Source organism: Scatophagus argus, chromosome 1, assembly GCF_020382885.2.
Source record: "Scatophagus argus isolate fScaArg1 chromosome 1, fScaArg1.pri, whole genome shotgun sequence".
Taxonomy (NCBI): domain Eukaryota; kingdom Metazoa; phylum Chordata; class Actinopteri; family Scatophagidae; genus Scatophagus; species Scatophagus argus.
Genome location: NC_058493.1, coordinates 27,254,692 through 27,271,409, shown reverse-complemented (window position 1 = coordinate 27,271,409; position 16,718 = coordinate 27,254,692). Strand labels below are relative to the sequence as shown.

Here is a 16,718-nt window from a genome sequence, read left to right as displayed (position 1 = left end):
TGCTGGCAGCAGTTTAACGCCGCAGACAGAAGAGTCTGAAATTTAACCATTAAAGTGTTGAAACCAAGGAAAGAGTCAGCATTTTCTCCTGGGTCTGTGCAACACGCTTACACAGTCTGAACATCTGCATGATGAACATCTGTGTTAATCAATCATTCATCTACACAGTTTTGACTTATCCATCAGACTCAGTTTTAATGATCAGTAATAAGAAGAAGTGACATCTTATTCGTGCCATCACATTAAGTTTAACCCTCTGATGTTACAGCCTTCACAGCTAATTCATTTTTCTTATTTTCATTAATGACTCATCACTCAGAACATGTAGACATAAGTGGACAAACCTGAACAAAGTGCAGGCTCAACTTTTAAAGCTGCATTAGCTGACTTTTTACCACTAGAGGGCACAAGAGTGATTACCTTCAGGGCTGTAGTCTCTCTCTGATATTAATTGTGCATTTAATTTCATGAGGTTCTCCTTCCGTCCAACAGTAGCTCAACCCTCATTGCTGCTACTTGGTCGCCCTTCATGCATCTGGGCCAGCCGACAGAAAGGAGGGACGAATCCCTGAGCATCGCCTCTCCTGCACGCCGTCCTGTTATCCAATGAGCTGAGCAAACCATGTTTATGTTTTTCCAAAAGAAATATTTATTGAAAATTCAAATGTACATTTATATGATACAAATCCTCTTTAACTTGACTATCCAGGTGGGTCTGTTTGGTACACAAACACTTTAAGAATTTTGTCCACAGAGAAACATGCATCTGATATTTTCGTTCTGTCATCGGGAGAAGAACCAAATCAAAGTTTTGGATCCCGTTTGCTTTTGTTTGTTCTCCAGTTGGGCCGAATGCGTCACTTCTCTTCATCAAAACGGCTGTGCTCTATCAAACTCCAATAAATAAATAAAGTGCTCGACATACGACTGGATTTAAATCAGTTAATACACCTCACTAGCGCTGATTATGTTACGATTATTTCACATCACTGAATATACAGTTTATTGTTGCCTTTCTTTCTAAAAGTGAAATGTCTAAGAATGTGATATTGCAAATCATTTTTAAAAGTTAGGAAGCTGAGTTATTTACAAAAACAAGGCACAACATGAGGGACTCTGGGTAAAATGTTCTGGTTAAATCTCCAAAGGGTGATGATGACGATGATGATGATGATGTTTCCTGATTGTCTGTATCTCAACCTTAAAATCTTTGACTGTTCAGCCTCGGCAGCACAGAAACGCTGTGAGCAGAGAAACGACTTTCCAAAAGATCTAATTATTTTTTCATTCTCTAAATATTTTCTTTTCTCCGCAGGCTAACAGGGAGGTGGCAGCAGTGGAGTCGAGCAGCACGTCTTTAAAGGTGTTCATCCGTCATTTTGATCGATTACATCAGTTATTATCAGAAAGTATTCAGAGACATGAAACTTCAGTAAAATGCCTCAAATTTACTGTTAATAAAATGTTAGATCAAAATCCTCACAAATGACAGCAAGCAAACCTCATCATGTGGTGTCATGAGTAAGCCACACTCTTTTACTTCACTTTGAAGGTAAATGTCAGAGGTCAAAGGTCAACCCCAGCATCCTGTAGACTGCAGCTGCTCGGCTGCCCTGCAGTACCACCTCCCTGCCAGCAGGGACACCTGGATTAATAACTGGTAGATTAAGAGTCAGTCAGTCATACAGTCCTGCCAATCACAGCTCTGGATTTCATTCTCCAATCACCCTAAAGCAACATGGCTGAGGTTTCTTCCTCTTTTCTTCTATATGTTGTGGTTATAGAGGATGCAGACACATGTGTGTGTGTGTGTGTGTTTAGGACCACTGGCAGGAGCAGTCGGTGGGCTCCTGGATGGTGTAGCTGACCCAGGTTGCGTTGCCGCTGCAGTAGAGCTGCACGGAGCGCCGCTGCAGCCCCGTCTCCCTGCAGCACTTGCAGAAGCGAGCGTACGTGTTGATGTTGTAGTTGTAGATGCTGGCGGAGGGACACTTCCCGTCACATGACACGATGTTCACCTGCAGCACACAGAGAGTCAATAAAGAGGGATCAGGTCTCTCTAAAAGAGCCAACATCGAGGGTCCTGCTTTTGGTTGTTTTCAACTTTCTCCATTAGCACCAGCAGGACAAGCTAAGAGTTTAGCCTCGTGAATCTGAACCTGAATCTGTGCCTGCTTGCTCGTTACTTGGACCTGCCCTGTTTCGGTTCACCTGTGGCATCTTCTGTTCGGACTCTTTACCTGCAAACTTATGTTTCACCTTTTTAACAATAAATCCCTGAACAGTTCCTGTCTGCTGTCTGCATTTGGGTCCCCTTGGCCTTGCACACACCTGCTCAGTGGAATTAACTGTTATGTTAACAGACAGAAAAGGTAGAAGTACAATAACAGAATGTCTCAAGGGACAACGAAAAGAAAAGTCACACTTGGGTTGAACCACAACATCAGACTGTCGAATATTTTTGCGGGTGTTTAGCTCAGAAATGACTAGAAAGTTCAGGTCGCGTACCGGCCTGTTGCTGCGACAGTCGTTCTTCCTGATGGTCATCCTCACCGTCACCTTCTGACACGACTTCCCGTCTTCTTTGCCTGTTCACACGCCAGCAAAGCAAATCGGTCGGAAGAAAATTGGCACGAGGTGTCAAAAACAAAACGTCTGACCTGATGCACACAGAAACACAGCCAACACCGGGAGGGGAAACAGAGGGAGGATGTCGGAGCTGCAGATCATGCACAAGAAGAAGCAAAGATCTTCTTTACAAAGATGTAAAAGCTTTATGGTTAGAAACAAAGCAAAAGCTTCTCGGTCAGTGAGAAAGAACAAATGAACAGTGGTGGAGTACATTTACTCAAGTATTGTACTTAAACACAAAGTCAAGGTACTTCAACTTCAGTATTTATTTATACCTCAACTTCACTACATCTGATTGTTTACGTCACTACACTTGTCTGACAGCTTCTTTATGGCCTTCCTGTCCAGCGTGAACCATTTACGTCCAGATGAATGTGATAAACTGCAGGATGAAGACTAACTTTCTGTGGTAAGAAAATCCTCTTCCTTCTTAAGCTGTGTGGTCGTAGTACTCAATTATGTCAAGGATCTGAAAACTTCTTCCACCACTGCAAATGAAACGTCTTCCAAACGAGGACAATGATGAGATCTTTCATGCGTTTATCCTGTGCACAAAAAGGCCTCTAACGGTGGACTTTTTAATGTTTAAACGTGAAATGAATCAAATGAACAGAGAGTTTCGGTAAACATGCTCCATCAAACTTTGTGCCATTTAGTGTGAAACAAAAGTGAGCGTAAACACAAAGCTGCTGTGTGTGGCATCATTTCATCACAGAATCCTTCATGTTCATATTTTAATTCTCACGCTGTTTTACAACAATTTTATCTGAAAAGCCCCAAAATCTTTCACTTGTTAACTACTGTGAGGTAGCTGCTGTGTTGGTGTCGTCTCGAACCAACAACGGATCAAAACATAAGAGGTGAGTAAAGTAGAATCATCAGCAGAACTTTCAGCAGTAATTAAAGGAACAGTCGGGTGAGAACAGAGCAAAGTGTGAGCGGATCCAAGTCCAGTTTTCTCCATCAGGTTAGTAAGGCGACTGGCTCTAAACACCAAACACCAGCAAATTCAGACCTCTGAACCGAACAGCTGCTGGATTGTTCTAACACTGACCCAGAACTGAAAAGTGAACTTCTTCCAACTGCCGAATGTTTTATCAGGTTTTTTTAGCACAACAGTAGATGAAATCTAAGCGTGATAATTGGTTGTTTCTTACTGAAAAGCTTGTAAAAGTTTGAATTTTCCTGCCCAGTCCTTCTGTCCTCTGGTACGTGTGTTTGGACCAGACATTTTAGCTTCGCTTCTCCGTTGTCCCAGTGACGATTCTTTGATGGTAAAGTGCCTCACACTGCAGCTTCTGTTTCCCACACAGCTCCCCCTAGTGGCGGAGCAGCAGCAGCAGCACGCAGGTCTTCTACAGCAGCTACACGCTCAGTGTAAAAGACCCCCCAACCACCGACCCACATCACAATCTACCGACGCATGCAGACGTCTAAGCCCGACTACTGGGCCACTACCAACAGTACATTGTTGGCAATCAACAATGCACTGCCCAGACAGTGCTAATGGGGAGAGAGTTTGTGTACATGTACGTGATCCGCAGGGAGGGCCGGGGATAAACACTTGTGACTGTCCTCTCAAATATGACATCATTTTAGGCCAACGTGAAGGACTGTGTCCCCGCCTCCTTTAAAGGTGTGAAAACGCGACAGGAACCTTCAACATTTAATCAGTACAGCTGACTCGGGCTTTACACAACATGTGATTTTGATTGGGTAAAATGTTAATTTAAGATGTGAAACAATTCTGACATGTTACAAATCTCTCACAGGTGAAAACGACATGTCGACCAGTCAAAACTGATTCACAGAGATCTTCAGTTATTGATACCAGTAATTCCTTTATTCACCAGAAGGAATAACGTTAGAGATATTTACAGCTTTCACATGTCGAAAGGATTGTGACTCGTGGAAATGTAGTTTCTATTTCAGATATCAATAATTACATTTCCAATATGTCCAATATATCAATAAATAAATTTGGGGTATACATTTTGACTAGCTGAAATTTCTTTTTCGGTATGCTGACTTGGAATTATATCTGTAATGGAGTTTGAACAGAAGTCAGTGGTGCAAAGATCAAGCTAATTGATTTGTCCTTGTGCAACACTGTGAGCACAACGCAATTAAAGTTTGTGGTCCTCCTCCTGCTGCACATCTGGACTTGTTGTAAATAAGTTTCAGAAATCTGGTTTGGAAAAGCAGAAAGCATTTGCTGATATCTCTAACTGCTACTGATTAAATGTTGTTACCAGGGCATGCCACAAAAACACCTTCTATTACATCGTTCTCATCTTTTTTAAGTTGTATGAAAATGTGCTCAGAATTGGGACTCAGAATTTAACAGCTTCACGAAGCGAGAAAAACTTTCGGTAACTTTTATTCCACAGAGACCTGAAACGAGACAGCAGTTGAGAGGACGTTTCTGGGTAATCATTTGCAGTCAGACTTCCTGCGTGTTTTAAGGTTGTGTTTTTTGGAGGGAGTACATTGTTGAATATCAACAATGGCACTGACAAGCCTTGTTGTTTTATGTACCTCGTTCACAGTTTGTGTTAACTGTGGGAGTCAGGGGGCTAACGGGGAAGGGGAACAGAGAGAATCCAGTACCTGGTGGGATTGGTACATGATGGTAAGCTGCAGCACATAAACCACAAACCCACTTGCATGTGACCAGATGCTTTTCAGTGACGCTTTGAAAGAAGTTTTTCTTTTTAATTCGTTGAAAACATTGACTGAATTCACTGAAAAGCACGCTGACAGATTTTCTCTCTAATCTGAATAAACAGCAGACAAACGTAACGGAAACCAACAGCTGGGATCCAGTTCAGAAAACGTGGCTGAAGGTTTTGGACTGAAAACTGAAGGGCAAACATGTTGGACACATGTTGAGCGGCAGGTGGAGGTGCTCTTCAGTGTCAGCTGCAGCCTACAGCGCTACGCTAACTACAGGACCGCCGACTACGCTCGCGTCAGATACTCACACGTCTTGCAGCATCCGTCCATATAACTTACGACCGTCCCGCCGATCTGAGTGCAGATGAGAGTCAAAGTGTTAAGACGTTTTCCAATGAGAGCATCTCAGTTCAGTCCGTGTGGTTTTTGCATGGTGGATACTTTGTGCAGAAAACCCACATGTGATAAGTTTTATCAAGTAACAACAAATTAATGTGTGAATTACAAGTTAAAAATGCACGTTAAACTGGCAAAAAGCCGTCAAAAAGACTCAAATCTCTCACAGTGAATTTATTTCAGATATGACTGGCACAAAATACTTTCCTCCTTTATCTCCTACATGTTCTTCTGTCAGAATAAATCTTGCCAGCCTGAATCTTGACTGCCTTGACTACAACTCATACGGTTATTGTTCCTTCATGAATCTCAAAGGAGCAGTTCGGCCCAAAATCAAACATACGTATTCGCCCTCTTACCCGTGGTGCTGCTTTGATTCTGGGGTGAACTGTTCCTTTAACTTTATAATCTGTGAGAACTTTGAGGACCACAGTTTTAAATTAGGGAAAAACAACTGAAAGGTCCTGTTAGCAACATAGAAGAAAGCTTTTCTGTCTGTTTTACTCCAAATGAACTTCCTGCCGACCTGCAGTGTTTTATGTTAAACCGTGGAAGACAATAAAGACTTACAAGTCACTGTGTGTGTGTGTGTGTGTGTGTGTGTGTGTGTGTGTGTGTGTGTGTGTGTGTGTGTGTGTGTGTGTGTGTGTGTGTGACAGACAGCGTGCTGACCTTCATACACTCTGTTTCGTTGAACGGTGGGCAGCTGAAGGAGTAGGAGATGAGTGTGGGTCCAGACTGAGTGTCTGCGCAGTCGAACTTCATGCAGTTCGATACCCACGACTTCCCAGGCTGGAAAAAGCATCGACAGCATGAACAACCGGAGCTACGCAGGAGCTACGCAGGCGCTACGATGGCGAATGTGACTCAGGGTTTTTAAGTTCACCATTAAATGATCCATCAGTGTTGCGCTTGAGACAGTAAATGCTGTGACGTAAATTAAGACTGTAGTTTGCCACAGTCTGTCATTTAATTGTCACTCATCTAATGGTAATAATGATAAATTATAAAATGGAACTGATGAAATATTACAAACGAATGTATAAAAAATGTATAAAGACTGGTGTCGCATTCATGTGAAGCAGATCGTGTTCAGTCTCATGGACTTCATCAGAAGATGGAGTTTGTCCAGTTCGGTTATGATAAACGATAATCACACACTGCGTTCTTCTGCTGATGAAGACTGTGAGACGTGACTGAAAGCTCTGGAGAAAGCAAACGAGTGAAGGTTTGGTGAGTCTGGAATCACCCTTTTTTCCCTTCGCCAATCAAATGTTTTGACTTTGTGGTCTTAAGATTTAGTTTGTTCCAGACTCACTTTGGCAAAGTCGCTCAGGTGAAGCTACAGGTGAGACTTCAAAGAAATATAAAAAAAATAAGAAATGAGAATATTCTGATTTTCTGTTAAACTGGCACTGTTTTCACATAAATGAAGCCAGACAAATCTCTCTAGCAACGCGCTGAGGTGACTTTCCCGCTCAGCAAACTGCTAACGACTTTACCAAAGATTGACTTTTGGTGTAATTGCTCTCACTGCCTGAAGGGGGAGACAGACACAAGTTCAGAAATGCATGTTTTTTGATATAATTATTGTCTAACTAGTTGACTTCTTACCTTATAAAGAAGTGTCGTCCCGTTCTCATGTTCGTAGAGGCAGGAAATATTCTTACAAACACCGCAGCACGCCGACTGGTCCTTCGGAGGGACGTAGATCTGATTCTGAAGAAGGATAAGTAGAAGACGAAGAAGAGGAGGAGGAATCAGTTACAGATCCAGTCTGGGCGCACAGGTGTGTGTGTGTGTGTGTGTGTGTGCGTGCTGTGGTCTTACTGGCTGGCAATGGGCGGAGCAGTTGATGCTGCTGGTGCGGAGCAGGTGGAAGCCGCTCGCCGGGTCGAGGCTGCGGCTGCACTGCCTGCTGTGGCACAGCCCGTCGTCGCCGTGCTCCACCAGCGTCTGACCGGGACGCAACACGCCTCGCTCTCCGAACACACACACGGCCTCACGCACTGAACACACACACACACAGAGGTCAGGGGTCGTTTCAGCATGTGGAGTCTGTCCAAATCTTCTCGAATCTGAACCAGCTGCACTCACCACACTTGTATCTCTTGCAGGCACACTGGTTCTGCGGGTCGGACAGGAAGGTCCGGTCCAGCTGGGCGGCCTCTCCCTGCACAAGAGGACCGAATCCGGTTCAGAGAGGGAACACACACCACAGAGAACATACACTTAAAGGGGATAATGTTTTTGGTGTTTAAAGCTTCGAGTGTGCGTTCATCACATTCAGTGCATCATCACACGTCCAAACAGGCCAAATATGAAAGACCAGGACTTACCAGGCCACACTTAGGCGACGTGATCTTCTCACAGGAACACTCTGAAAAGAAAAATAAATCATCCTCACGTCTTCACTGTGTATAAGATTCAAGCAAGAAACAAAACAAAAATGATGTAAAGCAGAAGCGCCAATTCAGGCTCCAAAAAAGAAGATTAAGCCAATTTTTGTGATGAAGTGGATCTTAGTTTAGCTGTACGTTTGAATTGATTTCAAAGGAACAGTTCACCCAGAAATGAAAATTCAGTCATTATCTACTCACCTCCATGTAATGAGTGAGTTTTTATTTTTGGGTGAACTGTTCCTTTAAAAAGTGTTGCTGTTGTGGGTGGATTTACCGCATGTTTGGTTGGGACAGCAGCGACCCGGAGTGGATACAGACACCACCGACATCCCAACAGGACAACTAAGCTGAGGACACCTGTAGGGCTCACACACTGCACACACACACACAGACATAACAGTCATTTACTCATAACCAGCCAATGTTATGGACAGTGTGTGTGTGTGTGTGTGTGTGTGCTCTGACCACACTGGTAGGCGGGGCAGCAGCGGTCCGTGGTGTTACCATCCACCGTCAGGACTTCGCCGTCCGTGCAAAGTGGAGGCGTCTCCAGACAGGAAGCACACACTGCAGAAAACACACACACACCTCACTGATCAGTCGGATGACTTTGACCTGCTGATGCTTCACTGATGAGACACACAAAGAGTTCATTTAATTTCATTTAGTTTGCGGACTGACTGCAGATGTGAGCGAGACAGCAGCTGCCGTCGGCTCTGGTGGCGATCAGCGTCTGGTCGTCTCTGCAGGAGGGAACGTCCGACTCACAGAGCTCAGGATCGCACTCTAAAACGCACAGAAGCATTAAAGGACTAGTTCAACATTTTGGGAAATACGGCACTGAGATATAACAGTCTCATATCCGCATATTAACAAGCTATATTTTGTACATAAACCACAGGAGACAAACAACATGGCAGGCATTTACTGGACTTCCTGCTGTCACTGCGAGACAACCAGCAGAGACTCCAGGAAGTTACTGCCCACCGAAACTCAGTTAAACTAGAGAGTTTCAGATTTACACTTAAGTGAATTTTCAAAACATAAGATAGAAGATAGGCCTTTATGAGTCCAGTAGTCGGGAAATTCTCAGAGATATAACACATTTTCTGTAAGCGAGCTGAGAGAGGCTGGTAAGCAAAATGTTTGCATTTTGCTTTCAGGACATTTACTAATGAAGGTGTAAATTTTAAGACTGCACCGGTGGTCACTGTGACAGGCAAAGTGAAGCCAAAACATCTGCATCGCCCCCTGGTGACTGGCTGCAGTACAGCTCATAAGCCCCTCCCCCTTCATGTTAGCAAATGGGACCTGAGCAAAACTAGAATTCAAAGTACACGTCAAATACATTTTTTGCCAGTAGTTCTTATCACACTGATGTTTGCTCAAGTGCTAAATTTTCTGTTAAGTTTGGTTTGAATGAGTTATTTGGTTCTATAAAAAGAGGGCGAAACATCATGTTAACAGCTAAGGGCTCACTTTTGTACAGTGGGAGGAGGTGCAGACACTTCAGATGGTATCAGTGTTACTGGATAACAGTGATTTACGTATCAGTGCCTCCCAGTGCAGCAAAGGGAATCGACCAATCAGCTGATCAGGGTGGAAACTCACCACACACGTAGTCGGGACAGCAGGAGTCCTGCCTGTAGTACGACACCAGCTTCTCTCCATATTTACACTCCGGAGGGAGCAGGTCGCACAGGCTCTGGTTACACACTGCACAGTCAGAAATCACATCATCACAATTTTTATTTTCAGTTAATATCTTTAATGTGCAGTGAGGTTCAGATTTGATCAGTGATGCCAATTCATTCTGATCTTAAACTAAAGCTCGTGGCCTCACCGCAGACTTTCTGCGGGCAGCAGCTGGCGTCGTCGGCCAGGCTTATGAGCACCTCGGCCACTCGACGGCACACCGGTGCCGCCACGCTGGAGCAGTTGTACGCCACTGGGACGATGGTGTCGTTGTCGCAGCGGTACATGCAGCAGGCATCCTTCGAGGCTTTCCACACCTCGCCGTGTGCACGAGGAACACCGGAACTGTCGGTGCAAGCTGCAGAGCAAAGGTTATTGCATAATTTCAAAATAAGTTTTTGATTTTGCAACACTAGTTTGTGTAAGAATGTAAAATTCAAGCTTTAAATAAATGATTTAGGATTCAAGACGTGACAGTAAAGGCAGGTGACCTTCAGGTCTGGACCTCCTGCTCTGCTGTGCAGGCGGTTAAACTGGCGTCTTACCGCACTTGTCCGGTGAGATGCAGAGGGCGGAGTACGGCCGGTGGAGGAGCATCCCCTCAGGGCACACACAGCCCTCCGTCAGGCCTGAACACTGGTCCGGGTCCGAGTCGAAGTCGTGGTTGGGGCAGGACTGAGACGTGCAGGCCGGCAGACAGGCCTGATACCGCAGAGTGTCGGGACAGACGAAGGCTGCAGGAAGAGACACAAACATGCCTCAAACACATGACTTTACTTCGCACTGCACACCTTAAGCACCTGTGGGAGTGGACGGTGGGTTGACAGGATCTTAAATATTTATCAGGTTCTACCTTTGAAAAGTGATTTTGAGTTTTAAAAATTTAGTTTATTAATCTACCTTCAACTACAACAATTTTAATATACAATATGCATGTGATTACAGCACACAGTACACTGAAGCAGGACTCGTGGTACTGAAGTCTGACAGCAGACAGAAATCTTACGGCAGTAATCTGGACTCCTCCACTCAATGCAGATGTTGAATTTGTGGCAAGAAGCCACGTAGGCAGCCAGAGCGACACACTGGTTGTTGACGTACTCCTCATCTCGTACCCAAACCTCACAGAACGTGCTCGGCGGGACCTGGAAACAAAGAGTGGATCAAACAAATTTCACTAGAAGCTTTACATTTTGTTGAAGAATTACTACCTGATCAGCAGCCTAACTGGGTTTCAGACAGAGCTGAAAGGTTAAGAAAGGAACTGTCTGGAAAGGAGTTCACAGATGGGTTAACGTACAAAGGCGTGGCAGGGCGAGAAGGCGTGGTTCTGCAGCATGTGAAGGCAGGTGGAGCAGTCGCTTGTGGAGCAGTTGAGCTCGCGGCGGCGGCTGTGGCTGATGTAGCTGGTGGTGTTGGGAACCTGCCAGCTGTCGATGAAAACAGCCGGATCCTCGCTTGCACCCACTGTGGTGCCGTTGGCCAGAATCAGGTCATTTGTTGGGTCTCCATCACAGAAGCCTGAAGAGGGCGTTCACCAAAATACCAAATTACAAATACATCCGCAAGTCTGACAAACGGTTCTTGTTTTTAAGAGAGTACAATGGAATTCGCTCATGGAGTGACTACAGCAGGTCAACCTTTGGATGGTGTCAAAATGGCAGGCTAACACTACTTTATCACAACCGCTTCTACAGCTGCAGTCCAACGAATAGAAACTACTGCCACCTGCTGGGACGGAGACTTCTGTCTTCTCACAGAGACGCAGAACATATGTGCCAGTGCTTGTCGGCTGTAGCTTTAGCAGTGGGTTCAAGTGCAAATTTTCAGCCCAGACATGAGGCGACATGAGGTAAGGCAACAGTCGGCCTTTACTGTCACTGGTTGTTTGATGTCAGGTTGGTGTTTCTGGGGCTTGGATGTCAAGGGATACTTTAAACTACAGCTAAGAGCACCTCTTGGTTCAGGCAACCGAATTTGACCCGTATCTGATTTGGGTCCGCCTATGAAAGTAGCTGGAATCAGAATTTAATCAGATTTTTGTGGATTACACTGTTATGAAAAATCAGATCTAAGTCACATATGACCAAAAATAAGCAATTAAATACATAAACAACTGGAGGTAAGCTGCTCTTACCACAGAGGCCCATGGTGGGCAGCTTGTTGCTGGAGCTGTCGATCACCATCATGCCGGTGCTGTGGTACCACTGCAGCTTGAGACCAGCTGGGCTGCGGATCAGGTACATGTTGCCTGTGTCGTAGATCTCAAATCCATACTTTTTGAATCGAGGCTTGGCGTAACGTGAGTTGACGTAGAGCTGAGAGAAAGTGTACGTAATCGGGTAGATTTTATTAATTATTGTTATGTCAATTTTAAGCTTTTATCCATTTACACACAAAGAAAAAAAAATCAGGATCAGAGGAGGTTCGTCCTACCCTCCTCTGCAGCCTGTTGATGATGATGTGGTTTGATTTGTGGGTGATGTTGAGCGCCACCAGACACAGGTTGGTGAAATTCCAGAGGAGCTTTGGAAGGAAGAAGAAAATTACGTCAAAATCAGTGACACGTTAAATCAGCGACTTTGGTCGACCTGACGTACGACTGACGCACTGGTGACTCAGAGTTCGCGGGACACTCCTGGACCAGGACGCTGACGGTCTCATTGGGCAGCTGGGTCACAATATATGAGGCAGCCTTGTAGATGGCGACGCTGTTCCCATCGAATGTGATCACGTTCAGATCTGGAAACATCGAGCAGCGACCTGGAACACAGGATGGGCGACAATGAGGAGCTTCTTCGACTCTTTGACAACATAATAAATGAACCATAAATGTGTCAGTTTTCCTCACATGGACAATCCCACTGAGGGCAGCACTTGTCTCCATTGACCAATACAGCAAAGCCAAGCAGGCCGCAGTTGGGAGGCTCAGAGGCGAAGGGGCAGCTCTGGGATTTGTTGAACAGGACGAGCTGGTTGTTGACGCAGATGTACTTTGTGCACTCATCGACGATCTCTGCATACGGAGGCTGACAGAAACGACAAATCAGAAACTGAAAACCTGGAAGTCATGCAGGCAAGAAAAGTTGTGTGCCACGAACTCAGAATAGACATAAGTTTTGTTTGATTCACGCACGCGTCATGTTATTATTCCTTCGGTTTGATTGGTGGGTGGCAAACCAGCTTAAAGGTGCATTACCACCACCTTCTGAACTGGAGGGTACGACGCTCTTTCTAAACAGTGAAAAGTGATGAACCCGGGTGAGCTTTGAGTTTTTCAGTTCATTTTAACACAGTGATGGCATGATTCAGAGATTATTGCAGTTATCTGCTGTTAACCTAGTCTCAGCCTTTTATTCTTTATTATCAGTCTACCACTTCAAATAATCTGATCGGAAAAACACAAAATGGTCATGTTTTTTTGTTGGGTTTTTTTTGTTGTTGTGGATGCGTTGTGTGAATTTGCTCTTTGACTGAGTGTGTTCACAGGGCATATGTTTGTTGGTGATGAATGATTTTCTTAATTTGATTGCATTTGACTATCTGTACGTGTTTTCTTAGGTTTCAGTGCACTGAGCTCTCTCAGCCATAAACTTGTCCTTGTAACTGAAACAAACATCAAAGTCACTGAACCTACAGTGCACATGCGTGTAGGTGAGACGGCCGTGGACGTCGTCCCCACTGCTGTGTGTCTGGTCGTTTCCACAGGTGTGTACGGCATCTCCGGTGCAGGAGACGTTGTTGCACCCGGACTGGTCCCATCAACTCTGTCCAGCTCGGTTGTTGGGGCCGAGGTGGCTGCTGGGGGAGAAGTCGTAGCGGCAGTGGGAACGCTGGACTGCTGGGTGGAGAGCAGTGAGTCAGGTGGAGGCGTCATTGATTGGGATGCGGATGGTGACATGTCCGTCTCTTTGGTTGTTTTCTCAGTCTTTCTGGTGGTTGTTGTGGGGACAGCCGTAGAGACTGTTGTATGAGGAGGAACAGGCACTGCAGATGTTATGGTGGTCACGTGGGAAACCTTTGCAGTTGTGTCAGTGCGTTCGGTTGTCCTTGCTGTTGTGACCGCCTCGGCGGATGTTGCGATGGTTGTAGACGTGGTTGTTGTGCCAGGGCTTGGTGTGACTGTCGGTGGGCCAAGAGTGGTTGAGCTCACGGTTACTGCAGGGGGTCGTGTTGCTATGGTAACCCGTGCGGGCCTGATGGTTGCCCTTGGAGTCGACGTGATTCTGGAGGTGACTCTTGTTGTCACAGGAACTCTTGGTGTTGTTCTGGTGGTGGTCGTCTGTGTTATGGTGGTGGTTTTTGTTGCAGGTGTAGTTCCCGCAGTGGACACCAGCTGGGTGGTGGCTCCGTCAGGGACAGTCGTTGGCCTTGGAGCTGCGGTAGAAGTAGCTGTGTGCAATGGAGACCAAGATGGAGGTGGTGTGGTTGTAGCTCTTGTCGACAGATCCACTCTGCCAGTCACTGGACGTGTCGTCTCTGTAATCGGCTGCACAATGACAGGTCTGAGGCTGGTGGTAGCAACAACTGGTGGGGCTCTTGTGGAGACCGTGGTGAGAGATGTCTCAGTGATACCTGGCGTAGGTGGAGGTGGGGGTGTAACCAGTTTCCTGGTTGTGGTGGCAGCAATTCCTGCAGTCGAGATTTCAGGAGATGTTGTAGTTTTGGTTGTAACGGCTGTGGCGGCAGCTGATCTGGCAGAGGTGACAGTCGGCTCTGATGTTTCAGGAAGGCGAGGAAGTTCAGTTGTTGTAGTAGAAGTGACGACATGCAGGAGAGTTTCAGAAGTCACCTCTGGTGTTGTCTTTGCTGGAGGGCTGTAGACCGGGGTTGAAGTGGTCTCCCGATGGGGGGGACGCCACGGCTCAGAGGTCTTCATGGTAGATACAGGATGGGTGGAGCTCTCTGCTGCTGGTAAAACTGGGACCGTAGTGGTTTCTGTTAGAGACACTGGTGGAAAAGTTGGTTTTGTTGTGACTGGAGGACCTGTGGACATGGTGGACATTTTTGGAAGCTCTGGAGGTCTTGAAGTCGAGATCTGAGTGGTTTTCTCTGTTGTTGGGACAGCAGTAGACCAGGAGGTTTTCTCAGAATAGGCTGTGGAAGTGGAAACAAGAGAAGTTATGGTGTCTGTAATCTTCAGAGGTGGAGCTGCAGCTGCTGTTGTGGTAGCTACAGACATTTCAGACACAGTGGATTCATGCAAGGTCACTTTCTCTGTTGCTGTTCTCCAGTCTGTAGCAGCTGAGGTAGGAACGGATGGTGCAGTCGTAGTCGGTGCAACGTGGTGCATGGTTGATGTTGGTAACTCAGAGGCAGTGGTTGTAGAGGTCGTCAGTTCAGTAGGCGTGACATGTAGGATCTTCTCTGTGGTAACAGGAGCAGATGTTGCCTCAGGACTTGTGTACTGTGTTGTTTTACTGGTGGTGAGAGGTGCAACTGGTGTGACTGATTCTGTGGTTTTAGCTGAAGTGACTTTGGGTAAAGACACAGTTCCTGTTTCGACCGGAGGTGAGGTCAGAAGAGGTGAAGGGGTTGTGGCGGCTGTGCTTGGTAAAACCGGAGGGGTGGGTGTAGTTGTTGTTGTGGGAAGTTGCTCCACTGTAACGGGCTTCGTGCTGGTGTCTGTATAGGCAGTGGTAGCTGTACTGGGTGCAGTGGTCCTGTCTGTAACTACAGATGTCTCTGAGACTGGAGCGGGACTTGGACTAGAGGAGGTTACAATCGGAGTAACTGCAGCTGAATGTGTTGTAGCCGCTGTGGTCTCTTGGGTTGGGTGCACGACAGCAGGAGGAGGGGCCCCGGTGGTCGCTGGCTCTTCAACAGAGCTTGTGGTAGTTGCTGCGGTGGCAGATGGCTGCTGGATCGCAGCAGTGGTGGTGAAGAGCGGCTGCAGTAAATCAGTGGGCTTGGTGGAGGTGGTGAACCACAACAGAGCCGTGATGGCGAAGGGAGCGCCGCTCGTCCTGGATGTGCTGGGGCTGAACGGGCTGACGGGAGAGCTCGCAGCTTCGGTCGTCCATGTTGGTGTTCTTGTCACAGGAGTGGGCGGGGCTTCAGTCACTCTGGCAGTGGACGGTGGCTTCACCACATCTGGCCCAACTGTAGGGGGTGCTGTTGGAGGAGAGATGGCGACTGGACGAGTCAGCTCGTCAGGGGCGGATGTTGACGTAGACAAGGTTGACTGTGTGCTCACGGTAGGAGTGGTGGTGGTGACTTTAGTGGCAGGACCAGTGTGTGGAGGGGTGGAGGGAGAGGGGGTGGTGGTATTGAGGGGGGTGGTGGAGGCAGCAGTGCTTGTGGTGGTGGCAGAAGTGACAGCTGCAGAGGTCAGCCCAGCAGTGGACGGGGTCACCGGCTCCACAGTAACTGGGACCTTAATGCCTGAAACAATAAAAAGGTTGTTAGAGAAGCGCTGAGCTCGACAGACAGACAGACAGACAGACAGACAGGCAGTCAGTCAGTCAGTCAGACAGACAGACAGACATTCATTCTTCATTTATTTTTGTTGATTAGTGAAAAGCCAGGACTTCCTCCACCGCCTGACTCCACTGACTCCACTGACTTTCACTTTTGAGGCCTTTAACAGCCATGGCTTTAATTCCATGTCTGATTACTGACTGGTGTGTAGCCTGTCCACCACTGACATCCACAGACAGAATCAGACACACAGTGAAAGCATCTGAAAGGGTCTGATACATGTTCTTATTCATACTGTTTTTATTCCTGTTTAGCTGGGTGACCTGAATTGTTTTTACTTCCTCTGTCTTCACGTCCTTTTGGCTTTACTCCTTTTGGTTTTATTTCCTTTTGTCAAGCACTTTCTAACATATTTTGTATTGACTTGTCTGAAACATTTTAGAGTCTCCCTATCAAAGTCCAGCCTCAGTGGGATTTAGGTGTATGGGAGAAATGTAA

At 46.3% G+C, this 16,718-nt stretch overlaps 1 protein-coding gene across 1 annotated transcript in view; it reads right to left on the bottom strand.

Moving 5' to 3' along the window:
• Positions 1 to 634: 634 nt before the first annotated feature.
• Positions 635 to 16,718, bottom strand: part of otog (otogelin) — a 46,132-nt gene continuing 30,048 nt past the window's right edge. The window contains exons 36-56 of the mRNA XM_046399060.1: positions 13,438 to 16,184; positions 12,652 to 12,829; positions 12,412 to 12,563; positions 12,237 to 12,326; positions 11,938 to 12,118; positions 11,101 to 11,321; positions 10,807 to 10,945; positions 10,346 to 10,534; positions 9,949 to 10,158; positions 9,717 to 9,821; positions 8,787 to 8,891; positions 8,571 to 8,672; positions 8,380 to 8,478; positions 8,043 to 8,083; positions 7,801 to 7,876; positions 7,534 to 7,712; positions 7,318 to 7,422; positions 6,376 to 6,495; positions 5,616 to 5,661; positions 2,509 to 2,588; positions 635 to 2,018 (exon numbers count right to left, since the gene is read on the bottom strand). Of these exons, the coding sequence (XP_046255016.1) occupies positions 1,818 to 2,018; positions 2,509 to 2,588; positions 5,616 to 5,661; positions 6,376 to 6,495; positions 7,318 to 7,422; positions 7,534 to 7,712; positions 7,801 to 7,876; positions 8,043 to 8,083; positions 8,380 to 8,478; positions 8,571 to 8,672; positions 8,787 to 8,891; positions 9,717 to 9,821; positions 9,949 to 10,158; positions 10,346 to 10,534; positions 10,807 to 10,945; positions 11,101 to 11,321; positions 11,938 to 12,118; positions 12,237 to 12,326; positions 12,412 to 12,563; positions 12,652 to 12,829; positions 13,438 to 16,184 (5,366 nt within the window). The 3' untranslated portion in view covers positions 635 to 1,817. The remainder of the gene's footprint in view (positions 2,019 to 2,508; positions 2,589 to 5,615; positions 5,662 to 6,375; positions 6,496 to 7,317; positions 7,423 to 7,533; positions 7,713 to 7,800; positions 7,877 to 8,042; positions 8,084 to 8,379; positions 8,479 to 8,570; positions 8,673 to 8,786; positions 8,892 to 9,716; positions 9,822 to 9,948; positions 10,159 to 10,345; positions 10,535 to 10,806; positions 10,946 to 11,100; positions 11,322 to 11,937; positions 12,119 to 12,236; positions 12,327 to 12,411; positions 12,564 to 12,651; positions 12,830 to 13,437; positions 16,185 to 16,718) is intronic.